General features: G+C 40.5%; 2 protein-coding genes across 4 annotated transcripts in view; one reads left to right on the forward strand and one right to left on the reverse strand.

Moving 5' to 3' along the window:
- Nucleotides 1–4645, reverse strand: part of PPP4C (protein phosphatase 4 catalytic subunit) — a 245268-nt gene extending 240623 nt beyond the window's left edge. The window contains exon 1 of one of the 3 annotated variants that reach the window (XM_044086284.1): nucleotides 4507–4645. The gene's annotated coding sequence lies outside the window, so the exon portion shown is untranslated. Of the gene's footprint in view, nucleotides 1–4107; nucleotides 4196–4306; nucleotides 4332–4506 lie in introns of those variants that run through there. The other 2 variants (XM_044086286.1, XM_044086285.1) reach the window with 2 other exon arrangements.
- Nucleotides 4646–4753: 108 nt separating this feature from the next.
- The window catches only part of LOC122813785 (gamma-crystallin S-like), a 455826-nt gene continuing 439981 nt past the window's right edge, over nucleotides 4754–20598 (forward strand). The window contains exon 1 of the mRNA XM_044086287.1: nucleotides 4754–4817. Within this exon, the coding sequence (XP_043942222.1) occupies nucleotides 4788–4817 (30 nt within the window). The 5' untranslated portion in view covers nucleotides 4754–4787. The remainder of the gene's footprint in view (nucleotides 4818–20598) is intronic.

Here is a 20598-nt window from a genome sequence, read left to right on the forward strand (position 1 = left end):
GTTGGAACAGCTGTTCGGCGTTTAGAAACGTGTGGATAGTGACCTATTTTCAACCAACATATGTGCCCATTGTTGTAAAAAAAACTCTACCTCACAAAGCCTCATTAGGTCAAAATGGCAGGAGAAATCATGTCTATGGAACTAAACCTCTTCTGCAAAATAGAATGGGTGGGGGGGGACAGACCTCACAGAAGATACTGTGGCTCTAGAACAGACCCCTCCCATGAAAGGGGGAAAGTTACCCCAAAATTGCCCTCCTAAACATTTTTCCACATGCATGGGTCCCCTCAAATTATCTAGGATATGAATTCAGTTACACTCACTAGGAGTAGTATATAAATTAACCACAAGTTGAGCAAGGACAATCTACCACCACACAGAATAGCCCAATTCAAATACCAAAAGGGAAACTGGCAAGGATTAATATGGCCTGCACAGGCAGCTACAGTAGTACTTAATACAGTGGATTGTACCTGAACTAAAACCATGGTATAATAAAGCTTACTGCTGGCAGCTAAACTACTGAGTACCAAATTGCCAGTTCCTGGGAGACACGCAAAGGACTAGCATCACTAGACAACTGCTATACCACTGAAACATATACAAACCACTAAATTTTTAAATATATACATACACTTTTGGTTATCACATTTTATATAGCTTTTAAATTCACCCTTTACATTCTACTTTCATTTCCAGCTTACAAAATACACCCACTGCAACGGTGATAATGTGCTACATAAAACACACCATTAGCAAAGATGGTAATTTGCAGTACAGCAGATTCCCATTTCACACCTCTCATTTAAATATTTTTTTGTTTGCATTCATGAAAAAAGTACTGCTGAATACAGTGTATAACTCAACTACACACTGCAAGTTTTGAAAGGACTTCCCTTTTTAGCAAGGGTGCACATGCAGTAAGCAACCCACCACATTAAGAAAACTTTGTTTTCTTAATCAGTTATTAGAGATTTACTTTGTTTAAGTCTACTAGGCATAAACCTGCTGTTACGAAAGATCCAGGGGGACTGTCTACTTATAAGGAGGGAGGATTTTTTTTTTTATTCAAGTGGGTAAACCTACTAGGAGCAACCTGTGAACAACGTGAGCAAGACACGAAAAGTCACTCACTCAATAAGAAAACTGAAGTTGAAGAAATCAAATCCTAGTCTACAGGAAAAAGCTCATAGCCTTAATATCATGCTAAGCTGTCAGGCCATACACCAATGCAACAGTCTCAAAGTACAGACCCCACAATTAATCCAAGACACCATTTATTCTGCAACTGTACATTATACACTACCTGTAACACAGGTAAGCAGATACAGAAGCCTAAACATAGGTGCACAAACATATACGAGACCCAGAAGGAGGTCATATTAAGCTAGTGTACTCAAGAGGCAAAGTTCTTTCCATAAAGGGATCTGCGGCTTCCACGCAGCTACTTTTTTGTCCCAAAAGTCACAATTTGACTAAACAATGACCAATTAATACTACCGGTACATGTTAAATTTAATAAGGGAACTAGTTTGAAACATGTTTAGCCTATTCAGCCAACACCAGAAATAAAAGCAAGACGTGACAAAAATTCAGTTACATGATCGGGAAGACACAGACGTAACAGTTGTACAACATATTTACATTTGTTTACCGGGTAGTGTCCAAATTAAGGGGCCAGTTTTCAGCCGAGACACAGGGAGAAAACCTCCAAGGCAAGTAGTAGACGACACAGCAATAGAAACAAATAGACGCGTTACATACATGACAGATGTAATTACAATTGCTGAATTAATGAAACAGATAAGTGATGCCATCACGTACAAGATAATACAGAGACACGAGGTCACTGCATACAAAATTTTTGTTAGGCCAGAGTTAGAGATACAGACAGGAGAAGGATACATGTTTTCACATGACCGATATCACTTGAACCGAGAAATAAGGAGACTTGTGCAATGTTAGGTTAATAAGGTGTTCTATTTGGAGTAGTTTGAATTTGTAATTGTCAGGACTATTAAATATTTGCTGGGACAATATATTACAGGATTTGGATATTTAATTAAATTAAAGACAGTCACCATGATACTTTTTTGGACTTTAACCTAGTAGAACCAAAACACCACCTGCAGGTGCCTGAGATCAAATAAAACTACTCCTAAAGGTTAGACAGAGGGCAGTGATCAGGTTTATGGATGATATATGCAATTGTGAGTTTGTTGAGAGTTAGTAGGTTGGGTAGTTCAAGCAAACTTGAGTTGGCAAAGTGCAGTAAAGTGGTAGGATTTGTTGGGCAGGTTTACAGCAACTTTGGCTATTTTGTTGCAACAGCTCTCAAGGTTAAGTCAGTCCTGCACAAGGTGGTGAAGACTTGTGAGCAATAAAGACGAGATCTGGCGGTGGAAAGTCTGGCATAGTTAGGAAAGGTCTGACTCTATAGTGAGCCAAGTCTGATGTGAATTTTAATTGTTTAGTGATGTATGTTTGTTGAATATTAGACAGTCATCTATTGTTACACCTAGATGTTTAGTTTGACTGATTCTCTTTTTGTGCCATTGGAGGAATAGATGGTAGCAGAGGTTGGACTGCTTAGTTTTACTATTACTTTTATTTGGGTTGAGAATGAGTGGATGGTTGTGGTATTTTTCTAACATCTCAGAGTTTTTCTTGTAATTACCTGCAGCCCTTGTGGTGAGGGCACAGCACGGATAACAGAAGTGTCACTGGCATATTGAACGGCAGTGGCTAGACAGAGGCTTAGAGGACTCCCACAGAGATGGGCGGGAGGGGGGACGACAGTAGTTTGTTTTCCCATCTAGTGTACTGCTGTATGCTGGAAAAACTGCCACGAAACCAAGTCAGGGACGTTACACTGAGGTTGTAAGCTTACAGTTTTGTTAATCAATATTTGGTGAGACATAGTATTGAAGGCTTTGGTCATATTGAGGAAGACAGAGAAGTCAAGTTCATCATAGTTTCTAAAGTTTACAGTGCTGGTGAAACTGAGGGCAGTATTGTCATATGAATAAACAAACCATTACACAGAACAGCATGCACAGATACTGAAGTTAAAATGCAATATATAATATGATGTCCGCTACAAAACAATGTCTTACAGTCTGCCTGTTAAACGTTAAGTGCTCACTTAAATGTACACAACAACAAAACAAGTCACCAGTCTACTACATAACCCCACGCCTTCCTAATCTGTATCCAGACCTGTCAAATATACATTTTAAAGAAACCTTACTGTTCAGGCCTGACTGGAGTTCCCTATTTTTAAGCCTGCAAGCATTTTTTTTTAAAATCTTCATAATAACCTGTAATTTTTAATATTGTCCAGGGCACAGAAAGAAAAACAATACATGACCAAACTACTACCACCAAATATAATTAAAGATAGGACACGTCTTTTAAGCAAAAATTAGTCCTGTGGGATGCACTACTGTTTGTTAAAGACTACATGTTATTTATTCACTTGTCCTTATATTCTTCCATTACTTCTGATGTTTCAATAAACTGCTACATAACTTTGCAAGCGGGAAGTGTACTACTTCGCATAAATAAGTATTCATAACTTGTTAGATCTGTCTTTCAGCTGGATGTCCCTACTTTTGTAGTGCCTTTGTTACTACTTTCAAAGTCTGGGGTCTAGAGATACGCCTACATCATAAGCCACGAATGTTTTCAAGTACGGCATACAGCATCATACCGCACAGTAAACACAATAACGGAATGTATTCTGATGGAAAAAAACTATACAGATGACAGCTCCACTTGCCTGTCGACCTTTCGCCTACTAAGAAAACCCCTAATCAATACTTATAGGCACTGATCAATTCTTTCAACATGACAAACATTTAAAAGCACAGCTTCAAACCTTTAGTTCTATAAAAACCGGTTCCAATACAAATTTACCACCTGTCCCATCACTTCTCTAAGCAGATACATATACGACTACAAACAAAAGCACCAGTGTCCATTACTAGCAATCAATCCATGCATGACTTAAACGCTTCCTAAAGAGCATAGCAAAATAACATTGCAACGAAAGTCTACTACCATATACCCTCTGCAGACCACCCATTGAGAAAACATTAACATTACCTCAAAACAACCTGCACTATTGACCACCTTCCGTGAATGAAGAGCGACTTAAAGCGCAAACGCAAAGCCTGAGCTTTGAACTTAAATATACTGCATGACGACACTAAAGGGCGCCTGCGCAGTCGACGTATAAGCTATAACTTGGAATCTAACCTCCCCAGTCGTTGTCAACTATTATAACTAGACTGCAAAGACTCACCGCTCCGCGAAAATCTAGATATCATGATAACAAAGCTAGAGTTCATACATTACGAGAATTTGGTAACAAAGAGCACGGATACCAAACGCCATAAGCGGGAAGTTTCGATCAACTTTACACTCCTCCCCCTCTGTCCCGGGACCACGACGACTTCCTTCACAATAAAACGGTTGTGCCGACCTAAAGTCACAAGGCCTTACCTCCTCCTCCTTCACCACACCCGTTTCTGTCCAGTCCGAACCACTAAACTCCTGGCAAACGGACACCGCGACAGAATTCGAGCAGCAGCAGGCTGAAACTCCTCCTTCTCCACTGCCTCGCTCCTTCTCTTCCCCTTCCACAAAGTGTATGTTAAGGTACTCCACCTGTACAGCGCATGTGTATCACAAACAGAGTCGACAGTCCGGAAGAGTGACGTAGCCAACAAGGGAAGTGCTAATGACGTCAAAACAACTTGTTGTGGCTGGTTGGTTGTTTTGCCATGGCAACAACAGCTAAAATCTTATTATCGGTGAGTTTCTCGGTATTTTCGACGATAATACAGAACACTAGACCGCGCCTAAGCGCAAATCCAGAATATCGACTGGCGTGGTTACGCAAAATCCAGTGTTCTTCATAATCCACTAAATGTGATCCAAGTAAATAGATTTTCATTATTATCAAGCATCTTTTTTCCGCTGCCTGTGATGTGCGCATCATGCTCTTCAAATGTAGAATAGTAATGCAATTTCTTCCAGCTTATCCCGGTTAGGGGTCGCTACAGCGGATCACCGGTATGCAAACTGAATGGTAGTCGTGTTTTACGGTGCCGAGTTGCCAGCCCGGTGCCCAACCTTCAAAGAAGGCATCTGCACCTACCTGCATGGTTTTTAAGACTCACTCGACCGCAGGGAGGACCTGCAGACTTCGCGCAGAGGGCGCACCAACCGATAATCCAAATGGAGAGCCTCTTGCTGTGAGGCGACAACGCAAACCGCTGCACCATCTAGGCCACATCGTTCATAACTCGGTCTCGAGTGTCCAGATTTTTTAAGTCACATTTTCATCAGACAAACATTTAGGCTTTCAGACGTCATATACCAATGCAAAACCTGTTATTCCTTGAGTTGTAAGAGAAATGGGCGGTTATGGAGAACACTGGACCACACCAGTGGTTTTGCATAGTGTTTAGAACGTCATGACAGTTGAGTAACGTGTAGGAACTAGGTACTGTATATCACCATGGCTCTCAAACTCTTAGAGCAAGAAATCTGGAAAAAGCATAAATAGAGGTGGTGAGTGGGATGGGGATAAAGGCCAAAAATGGGGAAAATTTTTGGCGATGATGGTCAACACTGGATCTAAGTGTCTTTACGACTGTGATTTAAAATGTTATAACAGCAACTGGATTTCTGCTTTAACACTTCAACTTTCACGCAAGGTACTATTCCAGTCGTGTTCTCCATTATAGCCGATATATGCGGGAATATTTTGGGGCCCCTGTGAACTCCCCTCTCTGGGCCAGTAATCAAGGAGCCTGAATCCTCACCACTGACACTGGAAAGGGACATTCACTTGGAACAAAAATAGATACACCCAGTATTTCTAGATGCAGCTCTCTGCATCAAGCACAGTTTCCCTAGCAGTCCAGAGGCTGGTTTCCCTCTCTCTCTCTCTCTCTCCAGATCCCCACTGGCACAGCTGTAGAGTTAGTCCCTGCTCCAAACAGCTGACACACACACTCTTTGAGATTTGACTTTCACACAAACACACACACATCTGGGAAAGGCTGGCACAGAGTTAATAGCTATGCCCCTTTCTGCTCAGACTGTAAGGTAGTTACACTGCCACCACACACTCCAAAGCCAGCTACTCCAAGGCTCTCACAAAGGTACTTAATTATACTGAGTAAGAGTAATACAAATTATAGTGTAAAGCTTTCAGGAGTGGCCACATTATCATCAAATAGATGCAAGTCCTCCCAAAGTTTAAAATATTCTTTAAAGGACCAGCCACAATGAAAAGTTTAAATATATTTAATAAATAATAAAAGAACATGAAAATACTAAATAATTATTTACAATAAACACCAAAGTTTCAGCCACATAAAATATTAAAAATAACACAGCTAGATTCACAAAGATACAAAAAAGCATTACTACTCTCACTATATTTTTTGACTGATGTAAAGAATTACTATTCCCTGGTCACTTACTAGAGCAAGGCAAGATGAAGTAGGTGAGGGGTCCTTCTTTGTCAGGTTCCAAAAACAGACTGCCTTGAGACTTCAGTCTCACCTGTATTAAAACATCATTTTAGTTATGGATTACAGAATGACATCACATACATCTGGTCATCCGACTTTCTTTCCTACACTATCCCCATCTCTGGAAGCTGCCAGGATTTAGGTTCATAGGTAGATACTAAAGCATCAGCCCTGGGGCCTATATAAGCCTAGCCAAAAAGGTTCCCTGGCCTTCGCCACCCAAGAAAATGATTTTCCTGTGCCCCTGTCGAGCAGTGCTGCAGAAGTGATCCCCGAAGTGAACTTTCTAATTCCCATCCAGTCAGCAAGATTTTTCTTAAAGAGGGCCAATGAGGACCTTTTCTTGACATGAATGGGTAGTTTGTTCCAGAGTATGGGAAGTCTCTGGGACAGGAATCTATCCCTCCAGCATGTTCTATTATTCTGGTGACAAGGTTTAGGTTCCTGGAGCGTGTGGTACGGAGAGATTGGGATTTCTTTAAGTGTAACATGTCCAACAGCTCTGGGTTTGATATAGCTTTGTATGTTAGGCAGAGATCGCCTCTGAGTAAGCGATATGAGATGGAGTAAAGCTGGAGTTTTTTAGATGGTCTGCATATGGCATTTCTTTGAGGCCGGTAATCCTTAGTGAGGTATTTCTGTGGCCTTCCCAATTGTTGTAGGTGTCTTATGAAATACATGCCAAATGGGGCATTGTTCTGTATAATGGGTCTTTTCCCCACTGTAGTGTGATCTCGGAGTTGGTGTATTTAGTTAGGGGGATGTAGGGGGCACAGCCCCCCACCTTGCCAGATTTTAAATTTTGTGACATTTTTGGTGTTTGTTAGGCTGGCCAAGCATTTTTTTCCCTTAGGAAAAAAATTGCTAAAGCGGCCATTCGATGGAGCAAGCTTTCGGCAATTATGGTTCGACAAATAGGTGTTCGAAGAAAAAGGCTTTCATTCAAATAATATAGACCCAGCAGTTCTACCATGTAGTTAACATCACACTGACCTTCCTTACCACTTTGAAGGGTCCCTCCCAAGCTGCTTGACAGGAATGAAAACCATAACCTGCTGTCCTACAGCATAGTCTCGGGCTTGAGCATTCCTGTCATACCAGACCTTTCTCTGCTGTTGTGCTCCTGCCAGGTTGGCCTGGGACAAGCCCATGAGCTCCCTAAGCCTTGTCCTGAGGTTTAGAACATATGCCACAACAGACTACTTGTGGGATTCACACTCACCCACCCACTCTTCACAAATCAAATCTAAAGGCCCTCTCACTCTATGCCCACACAGCAACTCAAAGGGTGAAAAACCTGTGGATTCCTGGGGTACCTCTCTGTATGGAAGCAGTAGATGGGGCAAACATTTGTCCCACTCTTTCTTAAATTGGTCTGCAAATACCCGTTGCATGGTCTTTAGTGTAGAGTTTAACCTCTCTACAAGAATATTAGTCTGGGGATGGTAAGGGGTGCTCTTTAGTTGCTTCACCCCACAGTGCTTGCAGGTCTGATATGAAATTGGCACCTCTGTCAGTCAGAATTTCTCTCGGGGAAACCTACCCTGCTGAAAATCTCTGACAAAGCATTTGCTGCCTCGATGGAGAACAGAGCCTTTGTACCTTTCACGGTATCTACTAGCATAATCTACTCCCACCAGGAAATACTTCTTCCCTGTGGAACTTGAGGTACTCAGATGCCCCACAATATCCATAGCTACCCTCTGAAATGTCTCCTCAATCACAGGCAAAGGCATCAAAGGATCATTGACCTTGTTTTCTGCCTTGCCTACTTTTTGGCACTGCTCACAGGTCCTGGAGTACCCTGTTACATGACCTGAAATCCCAGGCCAGTAAAAGTTCTGCATAATATGTTTTTTGGTACACTTTATGCCCATATGACCTGCAAAAGGAATGTCATAGGCTATGGCTAGAAGTGGCAGATGGTTGGTTCTGGGCACTACCAACTGCTGTATTACCTCACGCTCTAGCCCTCCCTCAGGCATCCACTCTCTCTACAGTAATCCTTTGTTCCGGTATACAGACTCCCCTTTTCCTTGAGAATCAGATGCCTCCCTAGCTACCTCCCTCAAGCCTCTCAGTGTAGCATCTTAGAACTGAGCCTGTCTCAACTCTATCTTTGTAACTCTTCCCAGGTCCCCTTCCACAAGAAGTCTGGTATCCTCTGACAGTGGTGCCTCACTGTCAGCTTGGGTATTACCACTCACCTCTGTCCTTGCAGTCACTCTGTCCCTGGGGAACATCAGTACCTACCAGCAGCTGTGACTTACCTTCACGCTGACCGTTACAGGGTAGCTCCCTCCCTGAAATAGCCACCTCACCAGTCCTGGTTTCAGGTGTGGGGTCTGTCTTGGTCTTCCCCAGGCTACCAGCCCCACATGCCTGTCTCCAAGCCTGACTGCATGTAACTGCATACACAAAGGGTATTGCATTATCAAAATCATTCCATATCAATACATCTGCAAGAACATCCTCAACCATACCTACTTGCTTGCTTCCTTTTCCACCCTCCCAGTCAAGGTGAACCCTGGCCAAAGGCATTTGGAATGGGTTATCTCCTAATTCTCTGACTGGAGTGGACTGCACAAACAAGTACTGCTCCACTTTAACCACTGCAGGCTTCACAACAGTTATGTTAGAGGCTGTGTCTAGCTTACCAGTGGCCTGTTTCCATCCACTAAGATCGTATATAAACTCTGGTGATTATTTGGTACCCTTGTTTTCTCCAGACAACTTACCACTGGCATACTGTTTTTACCACTTGCTGCCTCCCCAATCTTTTGTTCCCCACGTGCTTCCGTGACCATCTATATGATACGTGGTCCCACTGGTTACATTTAAAACACTGAACCTCAATCATGGCCATGTACCTGAATTAGTGGCTTCCTCTGTTACTGGTGGACTCTGCTGGGGTGGTTTAGGTTGCCCACCATGGGTTCCCTATGTGCAGCATCAGGCATCCCCTTCTTCACTAATGACCTCTTCACCTCTTGCAATAACTCATCTCTCATTCAATACGCTGATGACTCCACTATTATTTCTATAGCCGACAACATCTCTGACCTACACACTCTAACCCAAAAAGCTCTACTCTCCACCGAACAATGGCTTTCAAAAAATGTACTAATCCTAAATCCCAAAAAAAACAAACTCTTGCTCTTCCTCCCCCGTTCTCTTGCTCAACATAGATCTTCCTTTGTCATTAAATCTTGTAATAATACAGCCATCCATCCTGACACCCACACTAAACTCTTAGGGGTTATCATTGACGATGAACTAAAATTCAATCAGCATATACAGCAATGCATAAAGAAAACCCATCAGAAACTTGGTCTCCTATATCGGAACAGAAAATACCTCACTCCAGAGGCTAGACTCACCCTTCGACAAGCACTTCTCCTCCCCTCTCTCCTCTATACTGCCCCAGTTCTCACGAATATTCAAACTACTACCCTGAACAAACTTCAACAAACCTACCACAAAATAGCCAGATTCATTACTAACTGCCCAAACCACACACATCACTGTATTGCCTTAAAGTCTCTACAATGGCTGGAACTCCCACAAGTACTTCATCTCTACCAATTTCACATGCTGCACTCTATGCTGTTTAAACCTTCCTGCTGTCCTTGCGTATCTCTCCTTGTTTCCATCTATACCCCTTTTCGATCTCTCCGCACCTCAAATCAGCAATTGCTTGATGTCTACCACCCTAACAAGTCTGTTGGTAAGCAACTCTACAAGCATTCTGTGGTCCTAGCTTGGAATAAACTTCCCCTTGATATATGCTCTATCTCTCATACTCCACTATTTAAAAAAGAACTGAAGACACATTTACTCAATTCCAGAACCTGTCCCTGCTATGACCCTACTTAGCTCTCCCCTCCTCCCACACTCATATATCTCTCATTACATCATACTATCACTCTTGACATTCCCCATCTGTTCAGCAACTAAGAATTGAATTTTTTCAAAAAAAAAACAAAAAATGTGGTTGTTTATGTTGTTTATTTCTATTGTTTGCTATTATTGTTTGTAATACTTGTTTTTTCTTGTTCTGTGATCATATATTGTATTTCCTGGAGCTTTTCTCCTCGCGTCTCCACTAAAAATGGGACAATAACCCAGTTGGACTAACCCGGTTCACAAATGTCAATAAATAAAATAATAAATAAATAAATACTAGCTCTGACACTGCTATCTTCCTAAATACCTCCTTCGTTGAGACTATCCACAGTGTTACCAATAATGAAAATATCACTCAACCCACACCCTCTACACCTACTCCATCTCCCATCATTACTCGTAAACCCATCGCCACATCCTATATTAAATCTCTTCTGAGCAGACGTAAAATTTACTCTCCATCAATTAAAAATCTTCCTCCTGAATTTTTAAAAGTTTCTGCCAATTCTATCACTCTCTTTATCTCCATTTTGCTCAGTAGGCAGCAACTCAACCAACCCCTCTAACTTTAGGCTAATTGCCATCTTTATTTGTTTATTTTATTTTACATTTGTTGACCAGGAAAGTCTGGCTGGACACATGTCCATATTCAGAGGAGGCCCGTGGAGAAAAGCTCCATATACACACAATACTCTATCATACTACTACAGACTAGTAACTATTTATGATACTACTACAAATTAGTAACTATGTACAATACAGAGAATAACACATTTCTAGTACAATTGTGGTACTTAGCAGACTTGAAATTTGTACATACAAATGTTTAGAATTTTCGGATACAATATTTGCAGCTTTGCTTTCACAAGGTCATATTGGAGTTAGAAACTTGGTAGGAAAATTAGGTTTATGGCTATAATTGTTGCTTGAATACTTGTCTTTATCTAGGAGTGTTACAGGAGCATAGCCAGTTGTTAGTAAGGTGGGTTGTTTGGAGTTTTTTTGAATCGTGTATTGGAGGTGTTGGATGTAAGCGTGGCTGGTAGTGAGTTCCAGAGTTTGGAGATGTGGTAACTAAAGAGAGATTTCCCTGCTTCATTTTTATATTTGGTGACTTCTAAATGATTAAGGGTACTAGATCTCAAGGCTCTTGTTGTGGTGTGAGGTTGTATGAGATGTTGGAGAGCAGGGATTTTGTTTGGGTGGTAGTAAAGCTTATGTACTAGTGTGAGTTGATTGAGTTGGAGTAATAGAGGGAGTTCTAACCATGTTAGCTTTTTGAGGGAGGTGCAATGATGTGTCCTATGTGAAGATGGTGTAGCGAATCTAGCTATTTTATTGTAGCAGGATTCTAGTTTGTTTAGGTCAGATTTACGAAGGTTGGTTAGGACTGGGGATGCGTAGAGGAGGGTAGCTAGCAGATGTGTCCTGGCTATAGTGCTTCTGGATTGGTTTGTGAGAAATTGTTTGTTACGATAGAGTAGGCCGAGCTTTTTGTGGACTTTGTTGATAGTTTGGGCTGTGTGCAGGTCAAATCTTAGGTTATCTATTTCAATGCATAAGAGTTTGGTGTGGGTAGTTGGGGTGATTACAGTTTTATTAGAGGTTATTGTAAAGTTATCTGTTGGGGGGGGGGTTCTATCAGAGGAAAATAGCAGTAATTTTGTTTTATTTGGGTTAAGAATAAGCTGCTGGTTAGTGAACCAGGTTTCTGCTTGTGAGAAGGATTCTTATGTTAGTGATTAGAGATGATCTAGAGTGAGGGCAGCACATATGATTGTGGTATCATCTGCGTATTGAATAACTGAGGCACTGGGGGTGGAGGGTGGGAGTTGATTGGTGAATAGTGTGAAGAGCAATGGTCCTAGGATGAACCCTTGAGGCATTCCTAATGATACAGGCAGAAGGGGGGAATAGTTGGTTTAGCCATTTTACTGCCTGGTGCCAACCTGATAGATAGCTTTTCATCCATGTGATGGAGGAGGAACTAAGGTTTAGGTAGAGAGAGAGGTGAGAAGTCTATTGTGAGTAACCATGTCGAAAGCCTTGGATAGGTCTAAAAATATGGCTGAGACGAGTTTTCCATTATTTCTATGGTAATTAATGGTATTAGTGAATGATACAAGGGCAGTGGATGTACTGTGGAAGGGCTTAAAGCCATACTGGTTTTGAGATAGCAATTTGTGTTCTAGGAGGTAATTCATAAGTTGAGTGTGTGTATATAACCCTTTCTAGGATTTTGGATATGGGAGATAAGATAGCTATAGGCTGGCAGTTATTTAGTTCAAAGGAGTTGCCTCCTTTGTGTAATGGTATGATGTGGGAGATTTTCCATAGTTGGGGTAGTGTGCACTCTGTGATAGACCTGTCGAGAACAGAAACTGGATAAGCTATAGCTGTTGCTGCTATTTGGAGATACTCTGCGGGTAGGCTGTCAGCAGCCAGGGTGGTGGACTTGAGTTTTTGGAGGAGTTTTTCAATGGGTTTGATGGATACTGGTTGGAAGCTAAAGTGGGAGCTGCTAGTTTGTGTTTCCATAGTGGTTGGTGGGGTTGGTTGAGTGGAGTTTGTTTGGTTATTAGCTAGGGATTGGATTGTCTCAGTAAAGTATTTGTTAAACTGTGTGAGGATAATGTTTTGGGTGGGGGTAGTAATTTTTCCAGGCTGTAGTACAGAGTTGACTGCAGCCCAGAATTTTGGGGGGTTTCTAGCATGCTTTTCTTGTAAGTTTTGGTAGTAGATAGTTTTGTCTGTTTGGATGCATTTTTTGGCTTTTTTGCGCATTTGTAAGTATTTCTGTCTTTCTATTTGGGTTTTGTTTTTATGAAATTGTTCCCATGCTTTGTTCTTTTCTTTGAGAATAGTTTTGGTGGCTTTAGTTAACCAGGGGGCATGTTTGGCTTTTATCCTGGTGGTTCGAGGGGGAGCATGCTGGTTTAGCATGTTTAGGAAGGTTGAGTTGAAGTGATGCACTCCCTCATCAAATGGTAGATATTTTAAAGGGGCCCAGTTGCAACTGTTTAGGTCGTTGTTAAAGGCATTAGGGTTAAAGTTCTTTTTGTTCTTGACTACTTTATGTGTGACTTGAGATATATGAGGAGTTTTGGTTCTCAATAGATATGTTGGTTGGTGGTCGCTGAGAATGTCTGGAAGACATCCAGCTTGGGCTGCTAGGGATGGATGGGATGTAAGTATCCAGTCCAGTATGGACTGGTGTTTGGTTCTTTTATCATTTCTAGTGGGAGATATAATGACTTGGCTAAACCCATGGAGGTTAATGTGGGTGAGACAGTCTATATTAAAGTCACCTTTGAGACCCATTCTAGTAGGTTTTACATAATTCTAATGTTATTTCCAGGGGATATGTAGACTCCAATAATATTAATATGTTTATTGGGGTTCAATTTAAACTTGGCAAGAATTAGTTCGACATTTTTGTTATCTGGGAGGGTAATTTCTAGTTGTTCAAGGTTAAGATGGCTTTTGTACATTATAGCTACCCCTCCCCTTCTACTTAGTCTGTCCTTCTGGTAGATATTATACCCAGGAGTTGTAATTTCGTCATTGTGAATTTCGGGCTTTAGCCAGGTCTCGGTCAGTAGGACTATGTCTGGTTTGTATAAGTCTAGTAGGGCATGTAGGTCATGAACTTTGTTGAGGATACTTCTCATATTTAGGTTGAGAATGAGCAGACCGTTTTTTTTGTCTATGGGGTAGGGTGTTGGTTAGGTTGGGGTTAGGGGTGCATTTTGTGATTGGACGTGGGTTGGGGTGTATGTGCCCACTACTTATGATTTTTCTTAGTAGGGTTGGTAGAGCTTGTTGAGCTTTGTCATGATTTTAGTATTCTTTAGATAGGTGTGAGACCTACTCTTAGCTGGAAGTAATCTGTGTTGGTGGTAGTTGGTGTGGGAGGTTTGGAAGAGGTGTGGTGTAGGTAGGAGGTTTAGTGGGGCTGAATTATAGTCTAGGGATGAGGCTTTCCTGGGAGGGCAATTTTGTTGGGAGGATGGAGATGGACTTGGTAGCTGGTTAGGGTTGAGAGGAAAAGTAGGATACCTATGAAGTTTGCATAGGGAAGAGGTCTTAGAATGGATTTTGACTGGCAATGGGTACATGGTTATTTATATGAGGGAGGGTTGATAGGTTAATTGGACAGTATGCTGAGGGTTGTAGACAAGTCAGGATGGCAGGAAGGGAATGGATTGTGATAGGGTAATGAGGGTGGTGAGAGGTGGCTAATGGTAAGTGGGAGGAAAGGTCTATGGGTATAAATCAAATTGAAATTGGAGTGGGTGGGAATGGGGGTAGGGTAAGGGGGTGGAGTGAGCCTGCAGCACAAACGGAGCGGGAAGAACCACGGTCGCCTTTCTGAGCAAGTAAGCTCAAGAAACAACCAGTCAGGTTGGTGTGCTAAGGTCTGATTGTTTTGGAAAGATATAGCTCACCCTTTCAGGTTTAGCTGCTTAGCGATTTCTATCTAGCCTTAAATTCAATATATTGAGGGGTACAGAACAGTAGTTTACAGAAAATCTAGGTAAAAATAGGAGTAGAAAAGAATAGTAGGGCAGTTAGGGGGACGAAGGTAGGGGTTATATTAGCGACTCAAGGGATGTGCAAGTAACCATAAAACAGGCGGTAGGCTAAGAGCACATTAATGAGTGTCTGAAACATACATTAGGTGTAGGAAGTCCAGGTGTGCTGGGTTCAGAGTCCTTGTTTGGGATGTAGACTCAGGGTAATGGCAAGGTACTTTTGGGTCCTCTGCAGTTCCTTATCCTGGACTTTCTAGCTTCTGCAAAAACTAGGTAAACGTGAGGGAATAGTTCAGAGAAGAGGGAGTACAGGTAAGCTATGGGGGAAAGCACAGTTATGACAGGGTACAATAAACTATTTTATGGTAGAACAGTATAATAAAATGTAGAAAGTAACAGGAATTGGAGGGTTCTAGGCAAGGCAGGGTGCATGAGAGAATGCAGTGGGAGACTGGTGCAGGTTTTATGAGAGAGAGTATGGTAGGTAAGGTAATACCAGTGGTCATGACAAGGCTAGAAGGTTGGTGGGGGTCAATTGTATAGCCATATAGAAGTTGTAGCAATTAGGAAATATTTAATGACCTCGGCTGGTTACATTCTACAATAGCAACTACAGGATTGATTCAAAAACAGTTTTTAAATCCACACTTTTAAGAACATCCATAAATATTATGCTAGTAGGTTCAGTAGTTAAGAACTGTATCAGTAATAAATGTTTAGTAGTAAATATAAGGATTGTCTCCACTTAACAGTTAACACAATAACTGTTATTTTGGATCCACACTCAGATCTTTTGAAGCAACTGTATCATACAGTAAAATGCTGTAGTGCTCTTGTTAGTTAAACACTGATCTTATCTCCTCTATCTAAAACACTGATCTTATCTCCTCTATCTAAAATTCTTGAAAAATGCATACACAAATAGCTTCTTGACCACCTTCTACAGGAAAATCTTCTCACACCCAAACAACATGGTTTCCGGCCAAAACGTAGTACTGCTACTGCTCTGACATCCTTCATAGATACTGTTGCAAATTCTCGTGACAACAGTAAGTTAGTCTCCTGCTTGTTTCTTGATCTCTCTAAAGCCTTCAATACTGTATCCCATAGATTATTTCTATCTAACCAACATCACTAAATCTCTCCAACTCCACATTATCCTGGTTCTCAAGTTACCTCTCCAATTGATTCCAATTGATTCCAGGCAGGGAAATGGCAATCCAACTTCTCTCCTTTCCTACCAGTTCAAACAGGGGTACCATAAGGTTCCATCCTGGGTCCCCTACTTTTTAACATCTGTATCAGTGACCTCCACTCCTCCTGCCCACTCTCAACCATTGTTCAATATGCTGATGACTCTACAATCATCTCCTGCTCTGACATCACTCACCTGCATACCATCACCCAAGAGTCCCTTCATGCAGTCGAAAAATTGATTACTTCCAACCAACTACTCCTTAACCCAAAGAAAACCAAATTTCTATGATTCCTCCCTACAACTCTCCAACATCACAAAGCCACCTTTACTGCTTCCTCCCTCAACAACACAAACATCTCCATTGAACCTCATACTATACTTCTAGATGTTCTTATCAACAATCAACTACAGTTCAATCTCCACACTCACCATTGCATTAAAAAGACACATCAAAAGCTGGGCCTGTTATACAGACATAAAAAAGTCCTCACAAATGCTTCAAGACTCCCTTGCACAAGCTTTCCTACTTCCCACGCTTCTCTATGCAACCCCGATACTCACAAAACTCCAATCCAATGTTCTGTCCAAGCTTGAACTCACCTACAATAAAATTGAAAGATTTGCCTCCAACCAACCGTATCCTACCCACCACTGCATTGCTCTAAAAGCCTACAGTGGCTAAAATTCCATCATCAAATACTACTTCCCCAGCTTCTCATGGCACACTCTGTCCTTCATGAACCCTCCTCCTGCCCCTCTCTTTCTACTGTCATTCGACCTTACACTCCTAGCCATGCTCTCCGTAGCTCGCAACAACACATATTCAAGTCTATAAGCCTAATAAAAATACTGGCAAACTCCTTTACAGTTACTCCATAGCTAATGCCTATAATAAATGACCTTTAAGTGTCATATCTATCACTAACCCTAAGTCTTTTAAAACAACCCTGAAGGAAAACCTCTATAATTCTTGGTCCTGCTTGTGTAAGGGCCCTACTTACCATAACCTCCTTCCTTTTGCAATTATCTTCCTCTTCAAGCCATCTCAAGATAACTTCCCACCTTACAGCTTTAATACCTACCTCTCCCATGTCTCTCTTGCAGCTTCTCTATACTATGCTTACAGCTTCTGTGCCTCTTGATACTATGTAACTGTTATCTGGCCACTGGCGTTTTACATGGGGTTTAATTCCTTGTATATATTATATGCCTCTAAATCTTCTGCTTTTCCTGTAGCTTTCACTAGCCCATGTCCTCTCATGATATTTTCCTATATTATTTTATGTACAAAACTAACTGTACTTTATTATGATGTATATATTGTACATTTATTTATGAATGTTATTTGTATGCTTTCTCTGACATTTTTGAACTTTGTACTAGATACACAAAAACAGTACTCAACTATTTTCACTATATTTGTCTGGCCGATCTAAAGAATTACTCTTCCCTGGTCACTTACTAAAGCAGGGCAAGATGAAACAGGTGAGGGGTCCTTCTTTGTCACGTTCCAAAAACAGACTGCCCTGAGACTTCAGCCTCCCCTAATATTAAAACGTCATTTTTTAGTGATGAATTACAGAATGACGTCATATACATCTGGTCATCTGACTTTGTTTCCCACACTACCCCCATCACTAGAAGCTGCCAGGATTTAGCACATGTGTTACAATACATATCTCAAGCTTATCTAAAGTTTATTGCAGTATCTGGAAGCTTTCAAACAATTTCAACACTTCTGCTCTTCCTATAGAGACTAACAAATCATACTTCTTACAGACATTGCATCTCTGGCTTCATTCAAAACTGTGAGGTAACATTTTTATGGCCTAGACCCGGTAATTTAATTTCAGAACAGTTTTCAAAGTTAGCTGTAGTTGGATTGTAATTAACCTCTTCTCTTCCAGTATCCTCTGTTACTATATATTAATTTCAACAGTTACAATGCATACATTTAATCAGTTACTACATGCATGTATATTTCTTTTCTGTTCATCAAGACCCACTGTTGATACATTTTCAATACAAGGAAGCCTCACAAATACATTTTCAGCACAAGCATCTGTACAAACCAATTTCATATACAAATGACATGTAATTCTTTACAAAATTCCAGCTAGCTGTGCTGGCATATGTTACACATCCACTGCCCTACTTCTCCTGGCATAGTTGACAATACCTCACACTGTCACAGTCCCTACCCCTAAAGTTATTTTATTTTGCTCCACAATTGGTCTGTGTTCTAGATTTTGGACTTATGGTTGAAGTAAAATGTATAAAGAAATGAAATGCTATTTTTATGACTAAATGCAGAGCACAACTGCTGCTAAGATGATCTACAAACTACAGTGCTACTAGTTGACAATGCTAGTTCAATGAGGAAATCACTAGAAACATATAGCTGTCATCTTGTTACAACAAAACACGGTGATAATAGAGAACACTGGACTGAAACAGTGTCTTGCAGGACAGCTGAAGTGTTAATGGCAGAAGTGTAGTTGCTGACATAACATTTTAAACCACAATCATAAAGACATATTTCAGTCCAGTGTTCTACATTATCAGCAGAGTTGCTACCTAGAAGAACACTCAGTGTGCTATTTATAACTGAAAAGCAATGAATATGTTTTGTGAATCTAACTTAAAGTTACTGCCTGCTACAGAAAATTTTTTGTTAAGTGAAGAAACCTGTAAGAAGTGAAACAGTGTCAGAGAAATAAAGCTAATTAAATGCAGCTTGCTTTCCGAATATAAAGAAAACAGATGATCTAACACCTTTTTGCTGCTATATGGGCTATCTCTCTGTACAAGTCTGTGTTATGAACTTCTGGAAGTTTTTTTTTTTTTGTAACTACATGGAAAAGGGATGATTAATCTTATGTTTGCCAATCCAATATACGCTTGTGACAATTTAAATGCATTCCCCAGTGTTCTTGGAAAGCTTTTGGATTCCTGGCATATAGCATTCCATATAGCCTGGCAAGGTCTATGCTTACTGTTAGTTAAATATCCAAAATCCACAGCAGATATATTTCCTAATAGTAGATAACATATACAAGAGAGAGCAGTCACCATATATTAACCATACTACCCATACCTCTCAATCTCTTACCCCAAAAATCTGGGCTAAGCCTAACAATAATGGGGTAAAAAGCCTTATAAATAGGGGCAGAGTTTAAATATTGCTCTTATAAACTTAGAAAGTTGCTAAAATAATAGGGTATGTATTAAAATGCATTTTCTAAAGGATATGATGTCTGAAATTGAAATGTATGACATTATTTATGTATTTCATTCATGAATCATCCCAGTGATTTGCCAGAAAAACAAACATTTTATGAGAATCAAACTGAAATTTTGAAGCACAAATTGGCTTGCCTCAGTGACAAAAAAAAATTCCATGGACACCCAATTCTTACCTTAGTTATCCTACCCCTAAACCTGATGCTCTACCATTTCTTCCACCCTTCTGTTTTCATTCAGTTAGATTTTTTGAAATAGAATTGTTTCTTGAGGAAATTCTGAACAAAGCTCCCCATCATTCTTCTTATTGTCTATGTTTATACACATATGTGTAAAAACGCATTTGCTTTCAGTACAATACATTATAACTTTTCTGAATACATTAACTCTCAACCTTCTGTCAATGTTATTTTATTTTACATTTGTTTAGTAGAGTAGTACACTGATCACAACTGCGCATTTCAGGTACCAGGGTGAAATAATCCACAAAGAGAAAAATGCAACAGAGAGGTAGTAAGCTATATGTATCAGAAACAGAACTAATAATAATAGTATTAATATATAAACAATGATGACTGTTTATATTAGGACACACTAGAATGCACAGTAGCAAGTACGTGGTTGGATGTGGGCAAACTTTATACTGTCAGATCTATTTTTCCATTTTTGTTCTTAAGAAAATGAGATGTGAAAAACAGACAGTGTAATATCCATCCTGCAAAGGACTGAAAAGCATTAGAAACTGTGTATATCATGGGGGGGGTGCAGCCCCCTTGCTGGATGTGCATGGCAGTCTGTCACTGACAGAAAGTTGACTGACATTAAAATTACAATTTTTTATACTTGAACATTAAGCTTTTTAATTTTGGAAAATACAGATTTAGAATAACAATTAAGAAATGTGGATGTTTGTACAATGTATTATTCTCTTTTCCTTTGCTAATATCATAAATATGCGCATAAATTCTTTGTTTCAGTTTCCTTTCTGTTTTTCCTACATAATATGCGAAGCAGGCTGTACAACAGGCCAGGTATACCACCCCTTTGGTGTAACACGTAGAGTGCTCTCTGGCTTTTAGACTTCCTATAGTACTCCAGTAGTTTAGCTGATTGGTATTTGCTATATAGGAACACTGGGGGCACATACCACATCTAAAAGTAGCAA

The sequence above is a fragment of the Protopterus annectens genome, chromosome 10.part0 (assembly GCF_019279795.1).
Source record: "Protopterus annectens isolate FY-2018-M chromosome 10.part0, PAN1.0, whole genome shotgun sequence".
In the NCBI taxonomy this organism is placed as follows: domain Eukaryota; kingdom Metazoa; phylum Chordata; order Ceratodontiformes; family Protopteridae; genus Protopterus; species Protopterus annectens.